General features: G+C 39.6%; 1 protein-coding gene across 2 annotated transcripts in view; it reads left to right on the top strand.

Annotated features, from left to right (window-relative positions):
* The window catches only part of NBEA (neurobeachin), a 234,495-nt gene that overhangs the window by 93,900 nt on the left and 117,163 nt on the right, over positions 1-23,432 (top strand). For both annotated transcript variants that reach the window (XM_008060378.2, XM_021713545.1), the window contains one exon: positions 23,044-23,161. In XM_008060378.2, coding sequence (XP_008058569.1) covers positions 23,044-23,161 — 118 coding nt within the window. The remainder of the gene's footprint in view (positions 1-23,043; positions 23,162-23,432) is intronic.

Genomic DNA, 23,432 nt, shown 5'->3' with positions numbered 1-23,432 from the left:
AAATGTTAGGGGAAAGCATTAAGGCAGAGTGGAAAGTACATTGTATCATACAATTAGTTATTTACATGTGGCCACACAGTGAACAAAGGATCTACCTGCACATATTGCATATAACTTTAGTTTGAAGTAGTATGTACATTGGACAGTGATACTATGATCTATATAATGCCAAAACAGCCATCCGAGTCACAGAAGTTATTTCATTAGAATGTGGTATTTATTACAGCTTTTCACTCTCTAGTCCCTTGTGTCAAGTTATATAAACACAGTCCAAGTTATCATGTCCTCAGTGGGTTATATTTATTTATAATGGCACTCTCCCCAGCATCACAAAAGGCAGAACATTTGTTGTAACCATTTGAAAATACTCATTTTGTACCATTACTCTCCTTACACATACTGGTCCTTAGAATATGATCAGTGCTGCTGCTACCTGGTGATCTTTACAAGAGGATTGTTTTTGAAGATAAGGAATTTGAATATTAATAAACTGAATTGAAAACTGTTAAATTTTCAACATGACATGGCTTGTGTTTGGAAAGAGACAGCTGATCTTGTGTTCCTTTGCTCTGTGTCCATATTACCAAGTAGCCTTTATATCTTTTTTTTCTATAATGATGACATTTAACACTTGGTTGCATTAATATGAAGTAACATGGATTGTGTGTGTTAGTAGATTCTTTTTAATTACTGTGTGAAAATGAAATGTAATTGAAACAAAAAGCATTGTTTCCAATCCCAATTTTTTTTCAAGTCCATCCTGTCAAGCTGCAAGCGTGAAAGTTATTTTCTGGTGGTGTGATTAGATTGGGGCTGAACCCTCCAGCTGGCAGGCCTGTCTATGACTGGCGGCGGCCTGTCCCCAGTGCTTGTCATTTCCTGACATGCCTGACAGGATGGGGACAGCCGCCCCAGACAGGTTCATTAGATGGTGTTTTCTACAGCTGGGCTAAAAATAAATAAATAAATAAACAGAAAGTCTATGCTTTGTCAAGGCCCAAGCTGTAGGGTCTCTTCTTGTTGGTTTAAACCAGGGCCTTGTTTTGACAAATCTTGATCTGTGCAGTTTTTAGATTTTTCTGACACATTTTTGTTCCTTCCCCTTTGGCCTACACTTCATGCTCTCTGCCTAGTTACTGCTTCAAAATCCCAACATCGTCTTCCCAAGAGAAGAAAAAGCCACAGTTATTGAGGGTTTAAAAGAAACCATAGTGCAATACTTCATCTATTTCCATGGTGATCTGCACAGTGGAGGAAAAACAACCTTGGGACTTGCGATAAGCCAATTGCAAGAAAGGTTAAGAGTTTTTATAGTGTCAGAAACATGCCATTTACATGAGAACATAGGATCATTACTAGCAGTCTACACTGTCAAATACACTGCTCTTTAGAACTGCCAGAAATTTAAGCTATCTTCACTCTTGGGCTTTTAGGAAACTGACAAGAGTTTTCTGCCTATGTTGATAGGCTTTGATGTCAGAAAGAGAAATTACAGGAGATTATAGAATACCTGCTAATTAAAACTAGAAATAAATTCCAAAATCAAATGTAGAAATATGCTTCTTTTTTTTTTGGCCAATGGTAGGGCCCTCCTGAGGTTAAAAAAACTGGAGGACATTCGAAACATACGTTCATTCATACAGTCATGATTTCTCATTCCTACCCCCAGCTTTAAACTTTTAGAAGTGTAGCATCGGAAAGGAAACAATCTCTAACCAATGAATTATTTTTTCTGGGTTGCACCTGTAATTAAAAAGTAACTGTGGACATCTTTACTTTACAGACTTGCTAGCCATAGTCTGTCTGCTATCATAGTTGCTGATCGCTACTTTCCATTGAGAGAAACATTTGATCTTAATTGTAATAAGTAGAACATGCCCAAATAGAAAACATCTGAGCCTACCCCTTTAAATAATCTGAGCTATACTGTTAGCTGTCTCCTTTCACATGTAAAGATACAAAATATAATAATGTTTGTGTCTCGTCTCCTGTGCTTTATCACTGGTGCAATAAATAGTGTTGCTGGGGAAAAAAAACCCAAGATCCTCATTCACAGAAATCCTAGCTCTTTCTTACCTTTCCTTTGCATTGTTAGTTTCCACTGCTTTAGTTCCCCGTCTCTATGACAACTGCTTAAATTGGGATGGGCAACTGTCATCTGGAGCATTACTGAGAGAAAAGTGTTAGTGAGCACACAGTTCCCATCGATAGAGCATTTCAATATAATCCAATTTTAATTGAGCTCCAGAGACTTTGATGTGCTGCAGAAGGTTGGGAGAGAGCTATTCCAGGGAGAAATTAAAGCAGCCCAGCAAGGCTTCCCTGCTCCAACCTGTCACCGTTTTAAGGAAGCATTAGCATCAGACTTAACCTGCCCCCATGGAACATCTCACTTCTTTCTTCAGCTTTTCACTGATTTATTTTTCCATATGTAGAAGCAAAGCACTTTCATCTTTTTATATATGTGTGTACACCCATTTGATTAGGCTTGAAAAGCTTGTACCGGACCTGAGATCCATCTTACGCTGTCTATTGGACTTTGCTTTGGCAGCTCATAAAAAGAATAGAAAGTAAAGTAGAGATTAGCTTGAAATTGTCAGCTATCATATATTAAACTTTATTTTTAAATATTGCTTTGTAAGACCCTATCTTGAAGCTAAAAAGTTGAAGGAAGTGTAATTTTTATTTAGCTTTGATTTACCATCAAATTTCATTTTAATGCTCGGATGTCTGGTCATATATTAGCAGCTAGGATTTTTATTCCAAAATGCATTAAGATATATTTTCCTTATTACATGAAAAATACCTTTTCAGGGAATGCTAATTTGAAGCAGCTGAACACAGCACGTCAGTTCTTTTTTTTTTTTTTTGAGTTGGAGTCTCACTCTGTCGCCCGGACTGGAGTGCAGTGGCCGCTCCCGGTCACCACAGCCTCACCTGCTGGGCTCCGGCGATCCTTCCTCCTCACCCTTCCGAGTAGCCGGAATTACAGGCATGCGCTACCACTCCCGGCTGATTTTTTTATTTATTGTAGAGATGAGGTCTTGCTGCCCAGGCGGGTCTCAAACCCGCGGGCTCAGGCAATTCACTCACCTCAGCCTCCCAAAGGCGTGGGATTACAGGCTGAGCCACCAAGCCCGGCTAGCACATCAGTTCTTAAGGGATAAACTAATAATCCCTCCTTTTTTTTTATTTTTTAATGGGAAGGAAAATTGGTATTTTTCCATTTGGATTCAAAGAATCTTTTAACTATTTTGAAATATAATGTTGAACATACATTTAATATTCTAATAATCAAAATGACATAAAACCGCAATGGTAATTAAAATTAAATAAACACTAAGTATAATTTCTGTGTGGTCAAAAAGCTTTGTTACGGGTATGACAAACTTAAGGAAATTATTACCTATTTTGACATACTTGACATTTCTGATCTATATTGGCACATATTTTTTTTTAATGTTAAAAAATTAAGTAAAAATTAGGACAGTAATTAGAAATTAGTTTGAGCCTATGCATCATCCTGCATACTTTTAAAATCAAAAGAAGATTTACTGTAAAGCTAATGATGCTTCAGCGTCAGGGCCCCATGTTCTGCAGGCCTTGTGAATGACGGGTGTTGCCAAGAATTGTACAGTGGTCTCAGTTTACCAAATTGCCTTAAGACATCTCAGGAGAAAATAGCCTAATATCTAAGGTACTGGTAACTTGTTGTGATTTTTTTTTCCTACACTTAATATTTATACACATAAGCATATTATAAACAATGCTGCAGTGAATGATCAGAGACATACAAGGGGGGACCCCCTCACATACAAAACAAACCGGAATTATCTTTTGGAGGGCGGGCCACTTGTAGTGCACTCAGAATTTGTTCCTCTGGATCAAACGGTCAACCAAAGTTGTGTCTGGAAGTTTTAAAAAGGTTGCGTCACAGTTTGCAGAAGAAATGTTCAAATTGTGGCAAACAGGTGACTGGTTCTTCCACTATAACAAAGCACCTGCCCACACCTTGCTGCCTGTTCAGCAGTTTTTGACCAAAAACAGCATGACCCCCATGCACCAACCTCTCTATCCACCCCATCTCGCCCCAAGCAACTTTGTTTCGTTTCCCCGGATTACAAAAAGTCCTCACAGGGGAATGTTTGGCCCACATTAAAGAGGTGAAGCAAAAATCAGTCGAAGCACCAAAAGGCATCAAAATGAATTCAAGAACTGTTTTGAGCAGTGGAAAAAGCATCTTGATATGTATATTACATCTCACAGAGAGTACCTTGGAGGTGACTCAAGTTTAAACAAGTAGGAATAAATATCCAATTTTTTATAAATAAATTTCAAGGTTTTTTTTTAAAATAACTCCCCTTACACTTCATCTGCTTGTGTGGGAGTAAATTCCTAGAAATAAAATTGCTGGACCAATGGGCATATATATTTGAAATTTGGATAGATACTGCCAAAATTTTTTTGATATATTGTTTTTTCCTCCCACCAGCAATGTAGGAAGTACTTGTTTTCACAGCAAATTCAGTGTTAGTAAACTTTTGGATTTTTGCCAGTCTGATAAATAAACAATAGTATCTCCATATAGTTTTAATTCTCTGACTATAGATGAGGTTAAGCATATTTTCAGTCAAGTTTGAGTCATTTGTACTGTTTTCTGTGATTTATCTGAGTATTTTTAAGCAAAAATTTACCCTCTCGATGTCTGTAGAAAGATATTATTGACAAATAGTATGGTTTGCCTAATGCGTGTTTTTTTGTATTAGACAATATATAGGTTTATAATATGTATTACGAAAGCTGTATGCACAAATACACGCACACACGCATGCATGCACGCACACACACACATTTGCCCCTTTCTCCCTGCTTCTAACCTAGATTAATTTGTCATTCCTCTATGGTATGCCCTCCCAAATGTTGGTATCATTATTTCTGAGGCTGAGGCTCTTTTTGGATTTACCTGCCTACCCAAGAAAAATCTTTCTGCTCTAGCATAAAAAAATCAGTTGCTCTCCTACCTCAGATTTGAGCACATTCCTTAAAATATAATCAGCGAAATATATTAACACTATAAGTATATTTACTATGTAGAATTCTAAACCAGAAGGACCACATTCTTTATAAATTAGTTTTCTGTGTGGACGTCTCTAGTATACATCTTTAAATGTATTTACTAAAATATGCATATTGGAAAAGCACACACTGGCGCTTTCCACGGGGCTTCATTCATTGAGCACTTGCTGTGTGCCACACCCTACACTGAGCACCAGGGGAAATCGTCAACATCACTATGGGGTTTTGACTGAGATGCAAAAATAACCTCTATGTGTGGAAAAAATAATATTATTAGGTTTATTTATATTACCAGTGGAGAGTAAAACTTTAATAACAGATTAGGTAATGAATTTATATTTTATTTACTGTTACCATTCATTTAAAGTAGTCAAATGTAGATGGATGAATTGTTTTTAATGTTAACCCATTTTCTTTGCAGAAGCCCATGTGGGGGGGGGGATAAAGAACAGAACGATCACCATATTTAAGGTCTGGACTGACCCTTTATCTTTTCATAGTATTCGTAGTCTACTACTAATCACCAACCTAGGAAAAGATAGAACACTCCTAGTCAGTGAAGCCAGAAATTCTTGCAACACTTTTCATTCTTCTTGTATCTTTACCTCAGCATACTCAAGTCCTATTCTGTCTCAGAATTGTGTCTCTCTTTCCTCTCATCTTTCTACCTGCTGCGACTGCTCTCAAAGGCGTCATACCCCTCTTCAGAGCTGAGTTTAAAATCCCTAGTCCCGGTGGCTCAGCCTGTAATCCCGCGCCTTTGGGAGGCTGAGGTGAGTGGATTGCCTGAGCCCGCGGGTTCGAGACCCGCCTGGGCAGCGAGACCTCATTTCTACAATAAATAAAAAAAATCAGCCAGGCGTGGTAGTGCATGCCTGTAATTGCGGCCACTTGGAAGGCTGAGGCGGAAGGATCGCTGGAGCCCAGCAGGTTGAGGCTGCGGTGACCGGGAGCGGCCACTGCACTCCAGTCTGGGTGACAGAGTGAGACTCCAACTCAAAAAATAAATAAAATAAAATCCCTAGCCCATTGCATCTTCTTGCCTATAGACACGTGATCTTTGCACTCATAGTGGAGTCAACAGATATAAGAACTTGAAACATTTAATTCATTTAATTCTTTCAACAACACGATAAAATTGAGTCATTTTATCAATCATACAGATAAAAGTACAAATTAAAAAGTTGAGCCCTGTGAAAGGAGGGACCATCTCTGTCTTAGTCACCAATGTGTCCCCATCACCTAGCACAATATCTGGATCTTAGTAGGGCCTGACTCTATTTTTGCTTGATAAATAAATGATGTGTGATGCCAACAGCCTTTGCCTGGCAGCAGAGAACTTGCTCACAATATGCAAGCGAAACAAATAAATGGCAAATTTTCAGCAAAGTAGTATTTTGCTGCAAATAGCATTACAAGCAAAGAATTAAAAGTCAGCAGAAGGGGGAAAACAACAGTCTTGGGGCATTTCAGAAATGCTGAAGAGACTTTTGGGGACTGCCCAACTCTGGAAATACTATTTACATTACCTACAAGTTAGGAGGTCTCTAACAGAAAATCAGAGGCAGAAGTGAAAAAATATTACAAGAAATTCAGTGGGTGGATTGTCTCTAGATGAAGCACTAAATTTTTTTTCAAAGGATTAAATTTCAAATAAAGCAGTCAGAACTCTCAAAGCCATCTAGGAAATAGCCATTTCAGGAAATAACCAGACCTGAGTGAACCAGTGTGAGACACAGAAACAGAGGCTGGATCAGAGCATAAGTGCACTGGAAAAGGACCTGGGCCGAGGTCAAGACAGAGACTACTCCCATCACTCCTGACCGAGGTCTCCACTAAGGTCTGGGTGGAGAGGATTGCCAGTTCACTTGTTCAACACATATGTGAAGCACTGTCCTTGTGCCAGCCTCTCCACGTGATACTTTCTGTGTTATTTCGTTTAATACTCACAGCAACCCTGTAAAGTAGATGTGCTCATTCCCATTTTATGTCAAAGAAATTTTGTCTCAGGTCAGGGATCTCTCCTGACGTTGCACAAACTGCAGTCTCTGTGAGTCATCCTCCACAGTCCAAGTTCTTTCCACTGTAGCATGGCACACAGATATATACGAAATGCTATAGTCCACCAAAATAAGTGCTAGTAAAGTGCACAGTTGTGGGCAGAATGACAGAATGTACCAAGGGTAACATTCATACAAGAGACCCAATCAAAATGCAGATCTCCCTGCATGAAAGTTGCTTTTCATTCTATAGTTTTTCTTAGGGAGAGACTGATACCAGAGAGCTCTAGCCTTAAGAGGAAGAAAAATTCTCATGAACTCCCAGAGATGCACCTGTGAGTGTCCAGGAATACTCCGGTTTGCAAATGAAAATATGCTTTACAAACTCTGGATATGTATTTTATAGAAGGAGCTGACAGTTGCTAATTATCCCTGAAAAAGAAAAGTCTTTAAAACTTGAAAGGTAATTCACATTCATCTTGTCTTTCTGGCCCCTGGTGAGTCTGGTACCTACCCGGCAGATCCTTGGTAGATATAATTTGAATAAGTGCTTTTTTGAGCAGTGATCTTTTAATACATAGTTGGAATTTACCAGGCAGGCAAGGAGGGGGAGCTATTCCAAAACATAAATAAAGTTTAGAAATGTTTGATATGTGCTTAAGTTTTTAAAAATCTTAATAGACTTGATTTTTTAGAACATTTTAAATTTACAGAAAATTAAACAGATAATACAACAAGTTCCTATATATTTGTGTGTATCGATCAAGCTTTTTCCTTCTTCAAAGAACAGAGACATGAAGGGTGCATCAGATAATAACACTTTATAATGAAAAAACTTCAGCTGCCCATAACAGATACCCTAACTAAACTGGCTTCATTAAAGACAGACAGACTGACAAGACAGATAATCGCATAGAATCAAAAGTCCTGGATTCTGATGGTTTTTAGGGTTGATTGACCCAGCTACTCAATAATGCTTTCAAGATCCAGGTTCATTACCCATCTCCACTCTGTCATTCTTGGCTTGTCCTCATTCTCACAGTGATAACAGTGTGGCTCCAACACTTCCAAAAATCAGCATAAACTCAGGAATGTCCGGAGGAAGGAAAAAGCACCTTTTCCAACGGCTCCCTCTCAAGCGTGGGGAAGCTTTTCCAAACCTGACCTACCCCTGGCCAAGTGTTCTGACTCAGAAGTGCACATCAGGCAAGTTAGTGCCTGAAAATGATCAGAGGTGTGTTAATTGGGAAGGTGGGGGTGGAGGAAGTACTTTCTGAGCAGGTAAGTCCTAGTGTCTACTACAGAATTTCTTTTAAGAAAGCATAGCAAAGTACAAATGGGAAATTCTGATCAGGCACCAGGAAAACGGGAATTTTATTCAAGCTTCAGTAAGCCACCTGTTTGTGTCCACTCATAGATACCCACTGACATTAAAGTTCCAATTACTCTTTTTGTTTATTCTTTTCCTACGACAGACTAACTCTGTACATGCACCCTTTAATTCAGTCATTCACCAAAATGTTTACCATCTTCTCCAATTTAGCAGGCATCGTGCTAAGTAACAGGGATGCAGTAATGAGAAGAAATAGTCTCATATATGGTGCCGTGAGGGTGTACGGCAAGGAGGTCTCACCTTGCCCGGGAAGTCAGTTGAGAAAATCAGAGTAAAAACAGATCTGAGGGGAGAGAAGAACTGAGCTAGGCAAACAGGGGAAGGAAGATATTTCCAGAGAGAGGAGAGAGTGTGCATCAGCTCTGTGACAGGAAGCAACATGCTGTGTAACAAGGGACTGAAGGAAGGCCAGTGTGGCTGGGCCCTGAGGACGAAGGGATACCCGACAGAGCAGGAGACAGGTTGCAGACACCACCAAACCCACCCCGTCCCTTCTAGCCTTCCTCAGGACTCCTGCTGCCTTGTGATTCCTGCTGACTGCCTTCTTGCTGTCTTCTGGCTTTCCCCACCCTCCTGGTTGGATTGTCTCTGAATATCTCAAATTCAAATCATCAAGAGAGGTGAACTGATTGAGTCAGCCAGGCAAATCCATGGCAGTGTGGCTCTGGCAGGCAGGGTTTTCTCAGCTGTGACTGTGGCTGACCTACTCAGACAACTCCAGTCTGAGTGTTCCTCATCTCAAGTGCTTGGGACCAGAAATGTTTCCGATTTCAGATTTTTTTCGGATTTTGAAATATTTGCATGTACATAATGAGATGTCTTGGATATGGGGACCAAGTGTAAACATGAAATTCATTTAAGTTTCATATATGCCTTATACCTGCAACCTGAAGGTAGTTTTTTACAGTCGTTTTAATAATTTGTGTGTGAAACAAAGTTGTATACATAGAGCCATCAGAAAGCAAAGGTGTCACTATCTCAGCCACCCATGTGGACAGTCTGTGACTGTTTGACATCGTTCCTGGCTGAATTTATATGCTATTGATAAGCAATCATTTTCTTACACTTTTTCACACATAAGCACTTAAGAGTAAAAAATATGACACGCCATTAACACAATAAGAAAATAACACATTCAGGGTAACTAAGCAGCATGGTATCGTCACCAGAAAACCTGCATCCACTGTCAGATAACAGCAAAAACAGGCAATGGCAGGATTTCAGTCTCCACCTATGATGCTGTGTTTTGATTAAATGGTGGTCCACTGCATGCTAACCTCCTTGCGGTACCGAATGAACTGTGTATTGTGTGCCTGTGACCTGTTGCATGAGGTCAGGTGTGGAATCTTCCACTTATGGCAACATGTCCATTCTGCAAAAGTTTCTGATTTGGGAACATTTTGGATTAGGAATGCCCAACCTGTGCTTATATAGGTGTCCAGCCTGGTCGGTCCAGAATGGTAGGGTCATTGGTAATAAACATGGTCCAAAGGGACCTTTCAGAAAAGGGTACTGCCCATGTCCTGTCCAGTTGATCATGAACTGGGAACCAACTCTGGACTATTTTAATACACGTGGTTTTAATTCATATAGAGCATGGAAATTAATAACTTTTCTGCACATGTGTATTACTAAGTACAGATCAACAAAGATATTTAGAATTCATTAGTATGTTAAATTACTGCCGTGTGCTGGGTTCTGCGCTAAGCATAAAGCACACAAAAATGCATTGAGAATTCCTGCCCCCAGTCAGTTCAGAGGTGACAACAGACACCAGCAGGTAAACCAACAGTTGTAGTAGTTTGTTAAATGTTTTAAGAAGGTGGGTCCAGGTTCTCAGAGGGAGCAGCGAGGCCTCCAAGTTTATCATCAATAGGAGTCAATCAGAAGAACACAATAGAAGGGATCTGCCAGCGGAAGAAGCACAGCGGGCGGGAGCCCCAAGTGTGACAGACCACGGCACCCCGGGAGCTGGGGGTTCAGGATGGGGGGGATTTAATAGCCTGGCAGAACGCACATTGGGGCTGCATATGGGGTTCTATACTGCTATTCATAACAACAGTCACCACCTTTTAAATACCTGCTTTGAGCCATAGTGTATTATGCTTTAGTTATAGAAGCTCTGCTATGATTTTCATGACATTGGGATGCAAATGTTTTAAACAATGTTTCAAGCTATAATGGATAAGAATTGAAAAATGCACTAGGATGTGTATTACATGAAGTTTCCTGCAGGTTAATATAAATAAATCCTAACTAGAAAGAAGGTAGTTTAGCCCTTGGATTTAAAAAAGTAATAATGTATACTTTATTACACACTTCCCACTACTTTTGTGTGTGTTTAAATTTTTTCATAATAAAAAGCTGGTAACATTTTAAAAGATCTCTCTCATAACATAATTAGATCTCCGGTGACAAGTAGTTCTCCTTTATGTCTACTCCACAAACGAAGAGTGATTTAACTGTTACAACAATAATTACTGCAACTCTGCCCTCTAACATTGGTTCATTCTGACTGTACCTAAAATGTTAATATGCAATATTTTCAAAAAGAAAAAATAGTTTGTCCTATCAATGTATAGTAAATGGAAATGCAGACCCTATTACCAAATTGGGTAAACGATAAGCCTCTAACCCAAACTTCAAATGATCTGAAATAGAAGGAAATAAGTCTAAAGAGAAACCTGTAATTATAAGTAAACTGGCGCTATGTAGAATAATGCAAGAGCAGTTAACATATCAGTAGAAAAATGAAAGTCAATACTAGAAACTAGAAAATAGTTTCTTTTCAAGAGTGCAGTGTTCTGGTCGCCTCCTCCCACTCTGCTCTATCCCTTTTAAAACTGATAGCAGAGGGGAAAATCTAAGATTTTAGAGTATGCCAAATTTGAGAAAATAAGGAAACACAGCCAAAGATGTAATATTTACACATGAGGACATTCATGAGTAGGACAAAAATGAAACAACCTTGCCAATATCATTTGTTGATTTTGAGAGTTTTGCCATAATTTTGATAGCAGGTATTTGAAGATGAAGTAGGCACAGAGGACTCCAGCTGCAACTCTGTAAATGTAATTTTGAGGTATTTTACTCAACAAAAATTGATTGAATGCCTTCTGTGTGCAGAGAGAATTTCTGTAAGGAATACAAAAAATGGAACACAACCCAGTCTTTACCCTCATGAAGTCTGTTTTTCAGGAGTATGTATAATAGATTGATTTTTAAGTACCTGACACTATGTGAGAGACTGTTGGACAGGTACCAAGAATAGTCTTTTTAATAGTTCATGGGATTCTACTAGTGACTATAAAATACCACATAGATTATTGTCAAAGCATCGCCCTTCTGTAGCCAAAATTGCCTCTACGTTGCAGCCATAGCAATGAATTCTGAAGTGCAAATTTAATTTTCTCACCTTTTTGTTTAAAAACTTATAGTGGCTCTCCATTGTTGTCAGATCAAAGTCCAGACTCCAACCTGAGTTCTGTGGTCTAGCCACACATGCAGGCTGCCCACCCACCGTTTTTTATTCTAATTGTACTTTTCACCTCTATTCTTACAATACGTGTGTGTTCAGACAGCCTAGACCCACTGCCCCACGTACACTGTTCCTTCTGCTTGGAACGTACTTCTTTCCCCACTTCCCTGGCTTTGCCCATTGTTTGTGATTCTTCACCTGACTGTGAATTCCTGGGGGTCTGGGACTCTGCTTCCCCTGGGCTCATAATGACCAGTCAATAGATGTTTGTCACATGACAGTAACTGAAAAAAATAAAGGTGATAAATCAAGAGGACAGCCTTGGTAGAAAAGAGCTGACCTAATTACAGGCTATCTATAGGGCAGAAAGAAGCCTCCTTACAGTTATCACTGTAATGGTGAGAATGGTGGCTGATATCCCAAATAGTTGAGCTTCGTAGTTAGAGGTTAGTACTGTGATTTCAGATCATTTCTAGAGTACAAAGCACCACTAAAGAAATAATCAGTGTCGCTATTAGTTCAGTACAAGATTATACAAGAGGGACCCAAAAAGAACCGGAATCATCTTTTGGAGAGTCAGCTCTTGTAGTACTCTTGGAATTTGTTTCTCTGGATCAAATGGTCAACTAAAGTTTCTATCTGAAAGTTTTTAGAAGATTGCATCACAATTTGTGGAAGAAACAACCCAAGTTGTGGCAAACAGGTGACTGGTTCTACCACCATGGCAATGTACCTGTCCATACCACGCTGAGTGTTTAGCAGTTTTTTTTTTAACCGAAAACAGCATGACCCCCATTCACCACCCTCCCTATTCACCTGATTTCACCCTAGTGACTTTTTTTGTTTCCCTGGATGAAAAAGGTCCTCAAAGGGAAACGTGTTGCCAGTGTGGAAGAGGTAAAACAAAAAAGGACAGAAGCACCAAAAGGCATCAAAACAGAAGAGTTTAATAACTGTTTTGAGCAGTGGGAAAAGCATCTCGAGTACTTTGAAGGTGACTGAAGTTTAAATGTGTAAGAATAAATACACAATTTATAATAAACAAATTTCATTTTTGAGGGGTCCTCCCTTATATACCACATTCCAAGTTTTCTACACTTTTGCTGGCGATGTCTTAACAAAGATTAGAGCCAAACTGATATGGGGTGAGCGTGTGTGTGTGTGTGTACACATGCACAAAAAGGTAAGCACTTCCGGTGTGCCAGGCACTGTACAGCATTTAATAAAGAGTTATCTCATGCAATCTCACAACCCTGTGAAGTTAGGTACTTTATTTTTCCCATCCTGGGATAAGAAAACTGAAGGATCAAAAATTACCTTGCCTGAGGTCTCAAAGCTAGTAAAAGAGGCAGATTGTAGGGAAGCCTCAGAAAGTAAGCAGGTCCATATATTAATGGCTTACTTCATAAACTCAAGATCATCAGAAGCTCGCTATGAGTGGCCTGCTGAAATTCCTCCCAGTTTTAGGATGTTCTGACCCCACTGTATACCCATATGCCCATGTACTGAGAAAGGCTGTGTTTAGGGATGTTTAACCTTAAAATTATAGCAGCATTGTTTAATTTTCACTGAGAATGTTGCAGTATCCATTCTTGATCATTTTTATTTCACAGTTAAGGCATTTCCAATATTATACTAATGAGTTATTTTCATCAATATTATTTTTCATGTATATTTTATGCAAATACTTCATTTAATGACCACTTTTTTCTTTGTATTAGATTTTACTGACTATGGTGCCATCCCTTGACAGTTTGTTTTGATGATTGTATTCATTATTAATTGAATAAAAGGCTAAAGTGAAACTTTTCTGTCAGTTATTTGAAGAGGTCTTTATTGTGTGGTAGTGGTCTACGACAGTTGTTCGCTACCCTTTTCCCCACTATCCTTGTAAAAGAATTTTACAAAACCATGCACCACTTTGCTCATGCTTAAGTTAACACTTGAAATTTTTCATAAAGTAACCATTTTAAGAAGATATAATATCCAGCATGTTCTAAATATTGCTACTTTAAAATAAATTTGTTTTATCACTTTTCAAATATATCTAGTAGAATTAAATGTATGAAATAGAATAGTGATTTCATTACTATCATCACCTATTTCAAAATATACACATAAGCCCTTTGTTCAAATGGACATTTTATAGAATTCCTCTTTCTTTGAATTCATATTTTCATTCAGTTCCCTCACTAATTTATTCATGAAACTCTCTTGTTGATCGCTATATTATACTAATCTACAATAAGTAGATTATTTGAAATTTATTAATTAAAATTTTGATTTTTTTAAATTCCTAAGACCATAAGAATCTGTTTAACACCTGGAGCAGTGGTTCATGCCTATAATCCCAGCACTTAGGGATGCCGAGACAGGAGAATTACTGGAGCGCAGGAGTTCAAGACCAGCCTGGGCAGCACAGTAAGATATCATCTCTGTAAATAAATAAATAAATAGATAGATAGGTAAAAAAATAAAATTCTGTTTGAAATTTTTACTTGGAAATAAATTATCATTGCAAATATTATTAGCATAAATCTTACAACATATATATCGCAAACTTTAAGAAGTTATTGAACAAAAAGTAAATGATATAAATTCATCTCTAAATAAAATTAGAATATTCACACACAAACATTTCTCACTGCTAGAACAATACAGAAATAAATATTAGAGCTACTCTTTTTCTTATACATGTGTTGAAAAATCTCATTTACATAAGTAAGTAGCATGTTGAAATTCTATTATGACAATGTTACTGAATGTTTTCTACTCCTTTCAAGTTACATACTAAAAATCACCTAGTGATCTATCATAAAGAATTATTTTTAATTATCTCTCAACTAACAACCCATTTAGATCCAGCTTCTCTTTGAAAGTAAAACATTAGGAAACCATCTGATTTGCAAACAGTTTTTTTTAATCCAGTCACTGGGAGCATATACTTTCCAATGCCTTCATCAGTATTTTGTTGTTGTTTCTGAAGTGAAAATTCAGTGTATTCATCTGTTTATGGCATAGTGCACAAGAGGAAAAGTATTTCACATCATGGCTCCACTTCCAACTCCTTGGAAGATCCATTTCTTTGGTGTATGGGAGAAATTAGACAGGAAAGCCAGGCAATGCTTAGGCAACTAATAGAAGGTTGGGGCAATGCTGACATCATGCTCACAGGGAGGGCCCAGGGGACTGTTAGGCAAGCTGGTTTTCTAGACCTTTTAGCTGGAAGCACAGGAAATACCACTCTGGATGCTCATGCCGTGCCAGGCTTCAGTCGTCTCCACCACACAGGCACAACAGCACTTTCTGGCAGTTGCCCTTAGAGTCTTGCTGTATGTAATAGCTCAGAGACTTGCTGTACTCTCTCTTGAACTCAGACCTGATTTTCAACATGTCCACTTCACTATGGGAGATCATAATTTTAATCAGGACCTTACTGCGAGTCCCCTTGCCCTTCATGGAGTCGTACAGCCAGTCAGCAAAATACAAGGGCTTGTTCTGAAAGCACTGGACCAGGCTCAGGAAAGCATTTTCCAAGTCTCCTCTGACCTTTTCCTAGATGTGTCATAAGGGCCGTAGCTTTTGAGCCTTTCAGTTCCTTTCTGGAGGCGGAACGTGCTCCATTGGTTGTGATGCTGGTCCACATGGGAACATCAGTTCCTTTCCCTTCACTCCAGCATCATAGAGATCCTGGACATCTTGGTCAATCAGCTCAAAATCAGTGACGGAGCCACCTTCCGCTCTTCCACCATATGCAAGAGCAGACATCAGCTTGCGCACATGTCCCTGTACACTCTGTTGATTTCCTGCAGCTCTTGGCTGGTCCTTGAGCAGATAATCTCAATGAGGGAGTTCTCATACATTCTGAGCCCTCAAGGAGGCTTCTAGCTCAGAAGCATTATACCGAGCAGATGTTATAGGCCCAAAATCATTGTCTCCAGGTGGCCAGATAAAGCTGACATCGTTGCTGATCAAGTTTTTTTTGGTTCTTCTTTGGTAGGCAAAGGCAATATCGTCTCTCTGCATTGCTGTGGTTGGTCAAAATGTTGACAATGGTGACCTCATCCATACCTTTGTCTTGATGACTGTTTCAGTGTTGCTCAGCATCAAAGTTGGTGTAGGCTTTGAATGACCCGTAAGCACATGGGGGTGTAGAGTGATCACTCCCAAGCTGAGCTCATATAGAATTTTGTGAACATTTTGAAGGAAGCTGGACCCGGTGCCAAGAGCCACAAGCACCCCCCACCCCCACCCCGTCCCCCTAGGTGCTGAGTGGCTCTGTTGGTATTTTGAATTGGTATTTTGAGTTGGTATTTTGAATTGTCCCCTGTTTAAGGCTCCTACTTTCTCAGCAGGTCTTATGCCCCGTCAACATTCCCTAGAGGTGCTTCTTATTCTTTTTTCAGTGGGAAAGACAATGTGAAAAAGGAGGTGGGAAAGAGAAGCTGCACTGTCTTCTATTTCTCCATGCTTTTGGTGGGAAGTAATGTCACCAAGGCATGTGGTGAGGAGTGGGGGGGGGAAGGTTCCACAGCTGCTCCCACCTCCTCACCCCATATGTCACACAGTAGGTATCATTCAGAGATAGTCTTCCACCTGGTCACTTTAGAAGTTAAGCTTCTCCCCTCTTGTGACTCAACAGTCCCTCAGGGACCTGGAGTCCTCTCCATTCAACTGGCAGATAAGACAAGAGCATTTTGAGCACTTGTGGGTGAGGACCTGAAATTTTAAACTATTCCCTCTTGAATACATTTGTCATAATCCTGAGCCATTGCCACCAATTCCAAATTTGTATGGAATTATAAAAGTGATGGAACTTTGTAACTTTGCATTGCGCCACACGCCCTTTAATTAAGCTGCTGAGGGGCTGCAAGTGTTGACTGAATGTGGTGACCTCGCGAGCACTGAAAGGGGCCGGTCTAGCCTTCTGCATCATTTATATCAAATCTCAACAGGAAATGCAACTGGAAGAAAAATGCATATTTTTCATCTAAATTTTAGAACAAGTATTTGTAATACTTGTTCCAATATACGTGCTAGATTATTTGAGCCAGCGTTGCTATCGCCAAATACGTTTGTAGGTTGTACAAGATGAGCTGCCTTAAAAGACAAAAACTATGAACCTGATTTGGCAGCCATCTTTGTGTTTCTGACAACATATACATGTCTGATACACATGAGTGCACAGCAGCTCTATTTCACTTCAACATGATCATCAGATAATATGTGTTATGCCCACATTTGGGTAGGGGGCTTATAAGGGGCTTCTATGACACTTGTTTTCTATAACTTCCTGTGTACTCAAGTTCATAAGAGAGTAGGGCAGACCTCAGGCATACCACTAGCGTGAACTCTTCCTATACGTCTTTTGGATACTAAGCAGTTAGCTCAAAATAGTTTGGTGGTCACTCAAAATCACAAAGGACCATATGATTTGGGGCCAAGATGCTTTAATTTCTTATGCTCTACATGATGGAACACAAATTATGTTTATTCAGAAAATGAAACTGAATGGGACAGTAGGTTTGATCAGATTTTATAGTATAGTAAGTAATTTGGAGAAACAGGCAGGCACAAACCAGATGATAAGTTTGGCTTAAGAAAGAAAACAAAACCATAAACCTCACATGTAGATGAAAGTACTTAAATAACTTAGAACAACATCTTGGACTATAATGAAAAACAAACTTAAAGAGTTATTATAGAAGGTTCTAAAACTTATAGAGCATTATGTAACCAGTAAAGGTATAAATAAAACAGGCAATTTTACAGTATCGGGCTACATTTCAGACCTGGGCTTGATGCCCAGATTTTTATAGAAACATTCCATAAACAGTGTTCAATAGACTGTGATTGATATTCCTTCACATTTTAAAAATGTATACAAATTGATTAAACTCCTCGTCACTTGACTGAAGTAGTACCCTATCCAGTCACAGCCTTCCACTTTATCTTCCATGTGCTGCCCAAGTGGTATGTCTAAAATCTCACTCTGTGACCTTCCTGATAAATGATAGGGATTTCCCATTGCCCATGAGTGGAGCAGAGTGAAGGAGACTTGGGGTATAGTACAAGGAGGCACACAGCAGTCACAAAACTTATTTGAGTGCCAATGTTTTATCTCAATAGTTAAATATTTTCTGCATTTTTTCCAGCCCATCTGTATTCATTTCACTACAAAATTGTTTTAAATTACCAGAAACAAAATTGATGCTCATGCGGGGTGCTAGATGATATTTTTTGACACACCTCAGTATACATTTTCTTTTGTGAGAGGCATAAGTCTACAACATCAAGTCAAAACTTCTTAGTCCAAAGTCCTTCCATAACTCATTTAGAGAGAAGGAATTCTTTTTTGTGGGCACAGGGTCTTTCAAGAATAGAGTATAACCCAGGCTGAAGTTCCTCGGTGGTGCAAATTAAACTACTAGAAAAGAGAAACCGTTTGTTCTACTTAGATTGTTTTTGGGGTCTTGATTAAATCTAAAGCCATCAAGGATATTTGTGGACACTACCACTAGGACATAAACACGAGACGTCTACTGGCCAAATTGGAGTGCTTTCTCTAGTTCAGCAAAGGAGTCAGCAAATCCTCCACACAAAAGGATTCCTTCCTTCACTCTATTGGAGGTATGGAAGGGCTTTGGGCTAAGGAGTTTTGACTTGATGTTACAGACTCTCATAAACGAAAATGTATACTGAGGTGTGAGAAGGGGTGATCTGCTCCAGGGGATGCCAAGATGCCAAACGATATTCTTTAATACATGTGCTATTAAACTTCCCCATGTGTACTATCTCTGTCAGTTTCCCATAGTGATTTATTCAACAAACAACTGTGTATGGAACACACATGTGCCAGGCACTATTTTAGGCCTGTGTATTGAGCAGTAAGTCAGATAGCCAAGAGTCCTATTCTCATAGACCTTTCATGTCACAGGGAGAGCACAGACAGAAAACAAGCAAATGAGAAAATCAATGATTTCCATGCACAGAATTAAAACAAAATGGCAAAACAGAAGAGAGAACAGAGCGAGTCCATGGCGACTCTAAATTGGGTGCCAGGAAAGGCAGCTGAGAGGAATGGCTCCAAATTGCTTTAATCAAAAATGGGTTGTGGAATGCAGCTCTTTTTAAATCAAGAAATTTTAGGGTAATTTCATTTCGTCTTTAATCCTGAAGAAAACAAGAAGGGAAAGCAGGAGATGGCTTGCTATTAACAGAAATAAAGAGAGGAAGGAAAGGACTGTAGGCTCTACTGGGTTTTCCTTGGCAGGGAATTCTAGCTAGCCCAGAGCATAGTCTTTTATCTGCCTTACTTCAGGATTACATATAACACGGGCTGCTGTAAAGTACTTAGGCCGATTTCTTGAACAGTATAAGAATTTATATATGTATATCTAAATAAGTTTTCTTCCCACAGCCCCTTTGGTAATGGTTATATACTTATTCAAACGATGCTGCTTAAACCTTCAGATCTATCTTCCAGAATTTGCTTCCTAAACTATTTGCAAGCTACTAGCAAAGTCATTTCCTTTTAATTTTGTTATCTGTCCTTTCCCTTCTTTCCTTCAAGCTGTACTGATCTCAGTTTCCTTTTTTCTTGCTAGCAAGTGTCCCCAAGGACTGTTGTGGTCCATTCCGGAGCTAAAAGAGTGGTGGCAGGAAACCTGAGTGTGTGTCTTGGTCTGGATCCAATCAGGGGAAAGGAGTCATACAGCAATTTAGACCGGGGAAAGTGTAATCTAATTATAATATAAATTTGGCAGGAGATTACAGTACAAGGGAATGGCTGGTGAGAAATGAAGAGAACTCTAAAGAATCCAGGAGTCGCATGTGTAAGGGGCAGCTGGCACACTGAGGGCAGTCATAGAACCCTTGAGCTTCCTGGGAACATGGCCGGAGCTCCTTGCATGGTAGAGAAGTCGCCCTGGCACCCCACGGGGGGAGCTTGTGGGAGCTCTGCCTGCTGGAACTTTACAAGCATGTACCTTCTAGGGACTTTGTGAAGCTGTTCATTGGCAGCATCTCGCCAGAGATGCTCTGCTCCCAAACTGTCCAGGATGGGGTGGGGTGGGGGATATGGAGAAAACTGCTGGTCACTGGGGGATGGAGGACGTCGTGCATCGCAGGAGCCCAGCGCTGAAGAGCAGGAGCCTGCTGAGTGAGCACGCCAGGACGAGGGGGACGCAAACCCCTTCTTCTGCGTGGTCTTGTCAGTGCCCTTTCCTGGCAAGGTTTAACGCCGTGCCAGCGGCAAAGGAGACGTACTTCAAGGTCACAGAGCAGGCAGTTATGGGTGAATTTGGATCTGGAAGGTTGTAAGTTAAGTGATCAGAACGGTGAGTAAGACATAGTTTTACATGGAGCACTTAAGGTGTCCAAGTAACTTATGTTTTTTGTTTGTTTGTTTGTTTGTTTTGAGCTACCTGCCTGCTGTAACTAATATAAAAACTGATAACATGCTTAATGGAAAGAAATGGTTGATCAAATATTCATTATACCGCAGTTCTCAAAAAAGTCAAAATATGAGTTATCTGTATGTCCAGGCCTAGAAATGTGTAGATACAGTGGCATAAGGGTCCAACAGAGCTTTCAAGGGAAGATGTGTCCTTTTCTTCTGATACTATACTCTTTTTTTTTTTTTTGAGTTGGAGTCTCACTCTGTCGCCCAGACTGGAGTGCAGTGGCCGCTCCTGGCCACCGCAGCCTTGACCTGAAGGGCTCACGTGATCCTTCTGCCTCAGCCTTCCAAGTAGCCGGAATTACAGGCATGCACTACCATGCCCGGCTAATTTTTTGATTTATTGTAGAGATGAGGTCTCGCTGCCCAGGTGGATCTCGAACCCACGGGCTCAGGCAATCCACTCACCTCAGCCTCCCAAAGGCACGGGATTACAGGCTGAGCCACCGAGCCCAGCTTACTATAGTCATTCTAATGTTTGTATTGTTCTTTTTTCTTTTTCTTTTTCTTTTTTTTTTTGAATTGGAGTCTCCTGTTGTCGCCCAGGCTGGAGTGCAGCAGCACGCTCACGGCCACCCCAGCGTTGACCTACTGGGTTCGAGCGATCCTTCCACCTCAGCCTTCCAAGTAACCGGAACTACAGGCACACACGACCATAAATTAGCCGGTCTTATTTATTTATTTATTTATTTATTGTGGAGATGGGGTCTCGCCAAGTTGCCCAGGCTGTTCTCAAACCCGTGGGCTCAGGCAGTCCCCTCACCTCGGCCTCCCAAAGTGCTGGGATTAACAGGCTTGAGCCACAGCGCCCAGCCTGTTTGTATTTTTCAATGGCCTTAATACCTTTATTTCTTTAGTGAAATAATGACTATTGATTAAGATAGTTTTTGTTTTTGTGGCTGTTCTATTTGTTTTAATTTTTTTTCTACTTGACAAATAAAAGTTAGCAATCCTGTGTGAGTATCCTTTTTTAAAAAGTTATGCTGGTCTATGAAATTCAAATATGGAAGTCATTCTGGCCAACTAAGAATTTATAAATATAAACTGTGGCAAGTCACTTCAATCCTTTTGTGAAGTGTTTAAACAGAAGTTTTGCATTTAGAATCTGAAAATAGTTGTCACCTGGTGCTCAACATTAACTTATGAACAGAACTTAATGGCTAGGGCTATGAACTTTATATTGTCTCTGCTCAAACTATTAATATTATTGTCACTGGATGAAAAAAATCATAGGAAGTTAAATAATTTTTCCTCAAGTTCTGTAATTAGTAAACAGCAGAACTAAGATTTAAATAGGAATCTGACTGACTCCAAAACGTTTCAGGATTTAAATAGGAGTCTGACTACCTCCAGAAAGACAGAAACTGAATTAATGCTTACAAAACGGAATTTTCAAAAAATAAAAAGACCAAAAGATTACGTACGTATCTAATATATTTATATGTATTTCCTAGAGAAAGGAAATGTAAAAAGGAACTTCATAACTTGTCCTCAAAGCTTACAAAATTTAATGAATGTAAGACTTAATAACTAGCTTCCATTTCCACCAAAGCAGCCGTAAATGCAGTAGAGTATACCAAGCAAGTAGAAAAAGTGTTTGTGTGTTATGAATATACATTGGTACATCAGGAAGGAATATGCTCATTGCAGATTTGAGGGCAGTGGCTTAGTTAGGTATGGACTTATCTGTATCATGTAACAAGAAGTTCAGATATGGATGGCTGCTGAGATTGTTTTAGTAGCTCAGAATTACTGCCAACCTTGCTGCTTTCCTCATTCCTCATTGCTGCTACAGTTTCAGCCATCACATCTCCCCTGAAGCAAGATGGGGCAGGGGATGTGCCAGCTGCATGTGACCCGTTTCCTCAGACGTTCTATAACATCCCCAGCTGCATTTGGCTTTGTTCTCATTAGCTAGTGGTAGGTCAAATGTCCTTCCCCGAAGTTGCAAGAGAATTTGGAAAAGCAGGAAATAACATTGCCATGATTGGCTTGGACCATGGGTCAGCCAAACTCTGGCCCAGGGGCCCAGACCAGGCTATATTTGTTGTAAATAAAGTTTTACTGGAACACAGCCATACCCATTTATTTACACATTGTCTATGGTTGCTTTCACACTACAAGGACAACGTTGAGTCATTGCAGTAGAGACCACATGGCCTGTAAAACCTAGAAATATTTGCTCTCTGGCCTTTTACAAAAAAGTTTGCTGACTCCTGGGTTAGGCCAGTCATGATCCATTGCCTGGAGTTGACCAAATGGACTCTTCAGGGATAACTGGGCTTCCATTAAGCGAGGAAGACAGGGGAGAAAGGATATTGGAAAGATCCAACAGTGTATGTCACAGGTGGTCACCTGGTCCAACAAGACCCAAAAGTGACAATATATCTTCTATTTCAAGACACAAGGTCACCTTTAACATATAATTGTTCTACTCCTTCATTTCCTCAAGAGTCAACTAAGATAATTCAAAAATTTTGCAGATATGCAGTATCAAGTGATTGACAATGTTATGCCAAATCATGAATTCAGGAAGATAATTCCTAATTTACTGACTTTGACTAAGATACTGTCAGACCAAGTCTTAAGTAGTGTTTTATTGATTGACATTTCCCTTTAAACTGTTTATTTTAAGGTTCTCGCATATACTGAGGGACTTCATGGAAAATGGATGTTCAGCGAGATACGAGCTGTATTTTCGAGACGTTACCTTCTACAAAACACTGCTTTGGAAGTATTTATGGCAAATCGAAGTGAGTTCCCTTGAATATTTTGAAAGAAAATGTGCTCATAGTTAGATGTTATTCATTTACATGGTGTGATACTATCTTGATTTTTCTCACTGTACTTCTCTTGTTAATATGCCCTCACTAAAACAAACAAAAGAGTTGTTAATAAAAATAATTTGTTTGAAAATGTGAACCCTAGGTTTTTCATGGTTAAAGTTATACTAAAAGCTGATTTCCCATGCAGATTCATTGACTTTTTTCTTGGATTTTTTTTTTTTTTAGAGACAAGATTTTG

This window comes from Carlito syrichta, unplaced genomic scaffold, assembly GCF_000164805.1.
Source record: "Carlito syrichta isolate Samal-C Ts95f unplaced genomic scaffold, Tarsius_syrichta-2.0.1 Scaffold304601, whole genome shotgun sequence".
NCBI lineage: Eukaryota > Metazoa > Chordata > Mammalia > Primates > Tarsiidae > Carlito > Carlito syrichta.
This window is presented reverse-complemented; position numbering and strand designations above follow the sequence as displayed.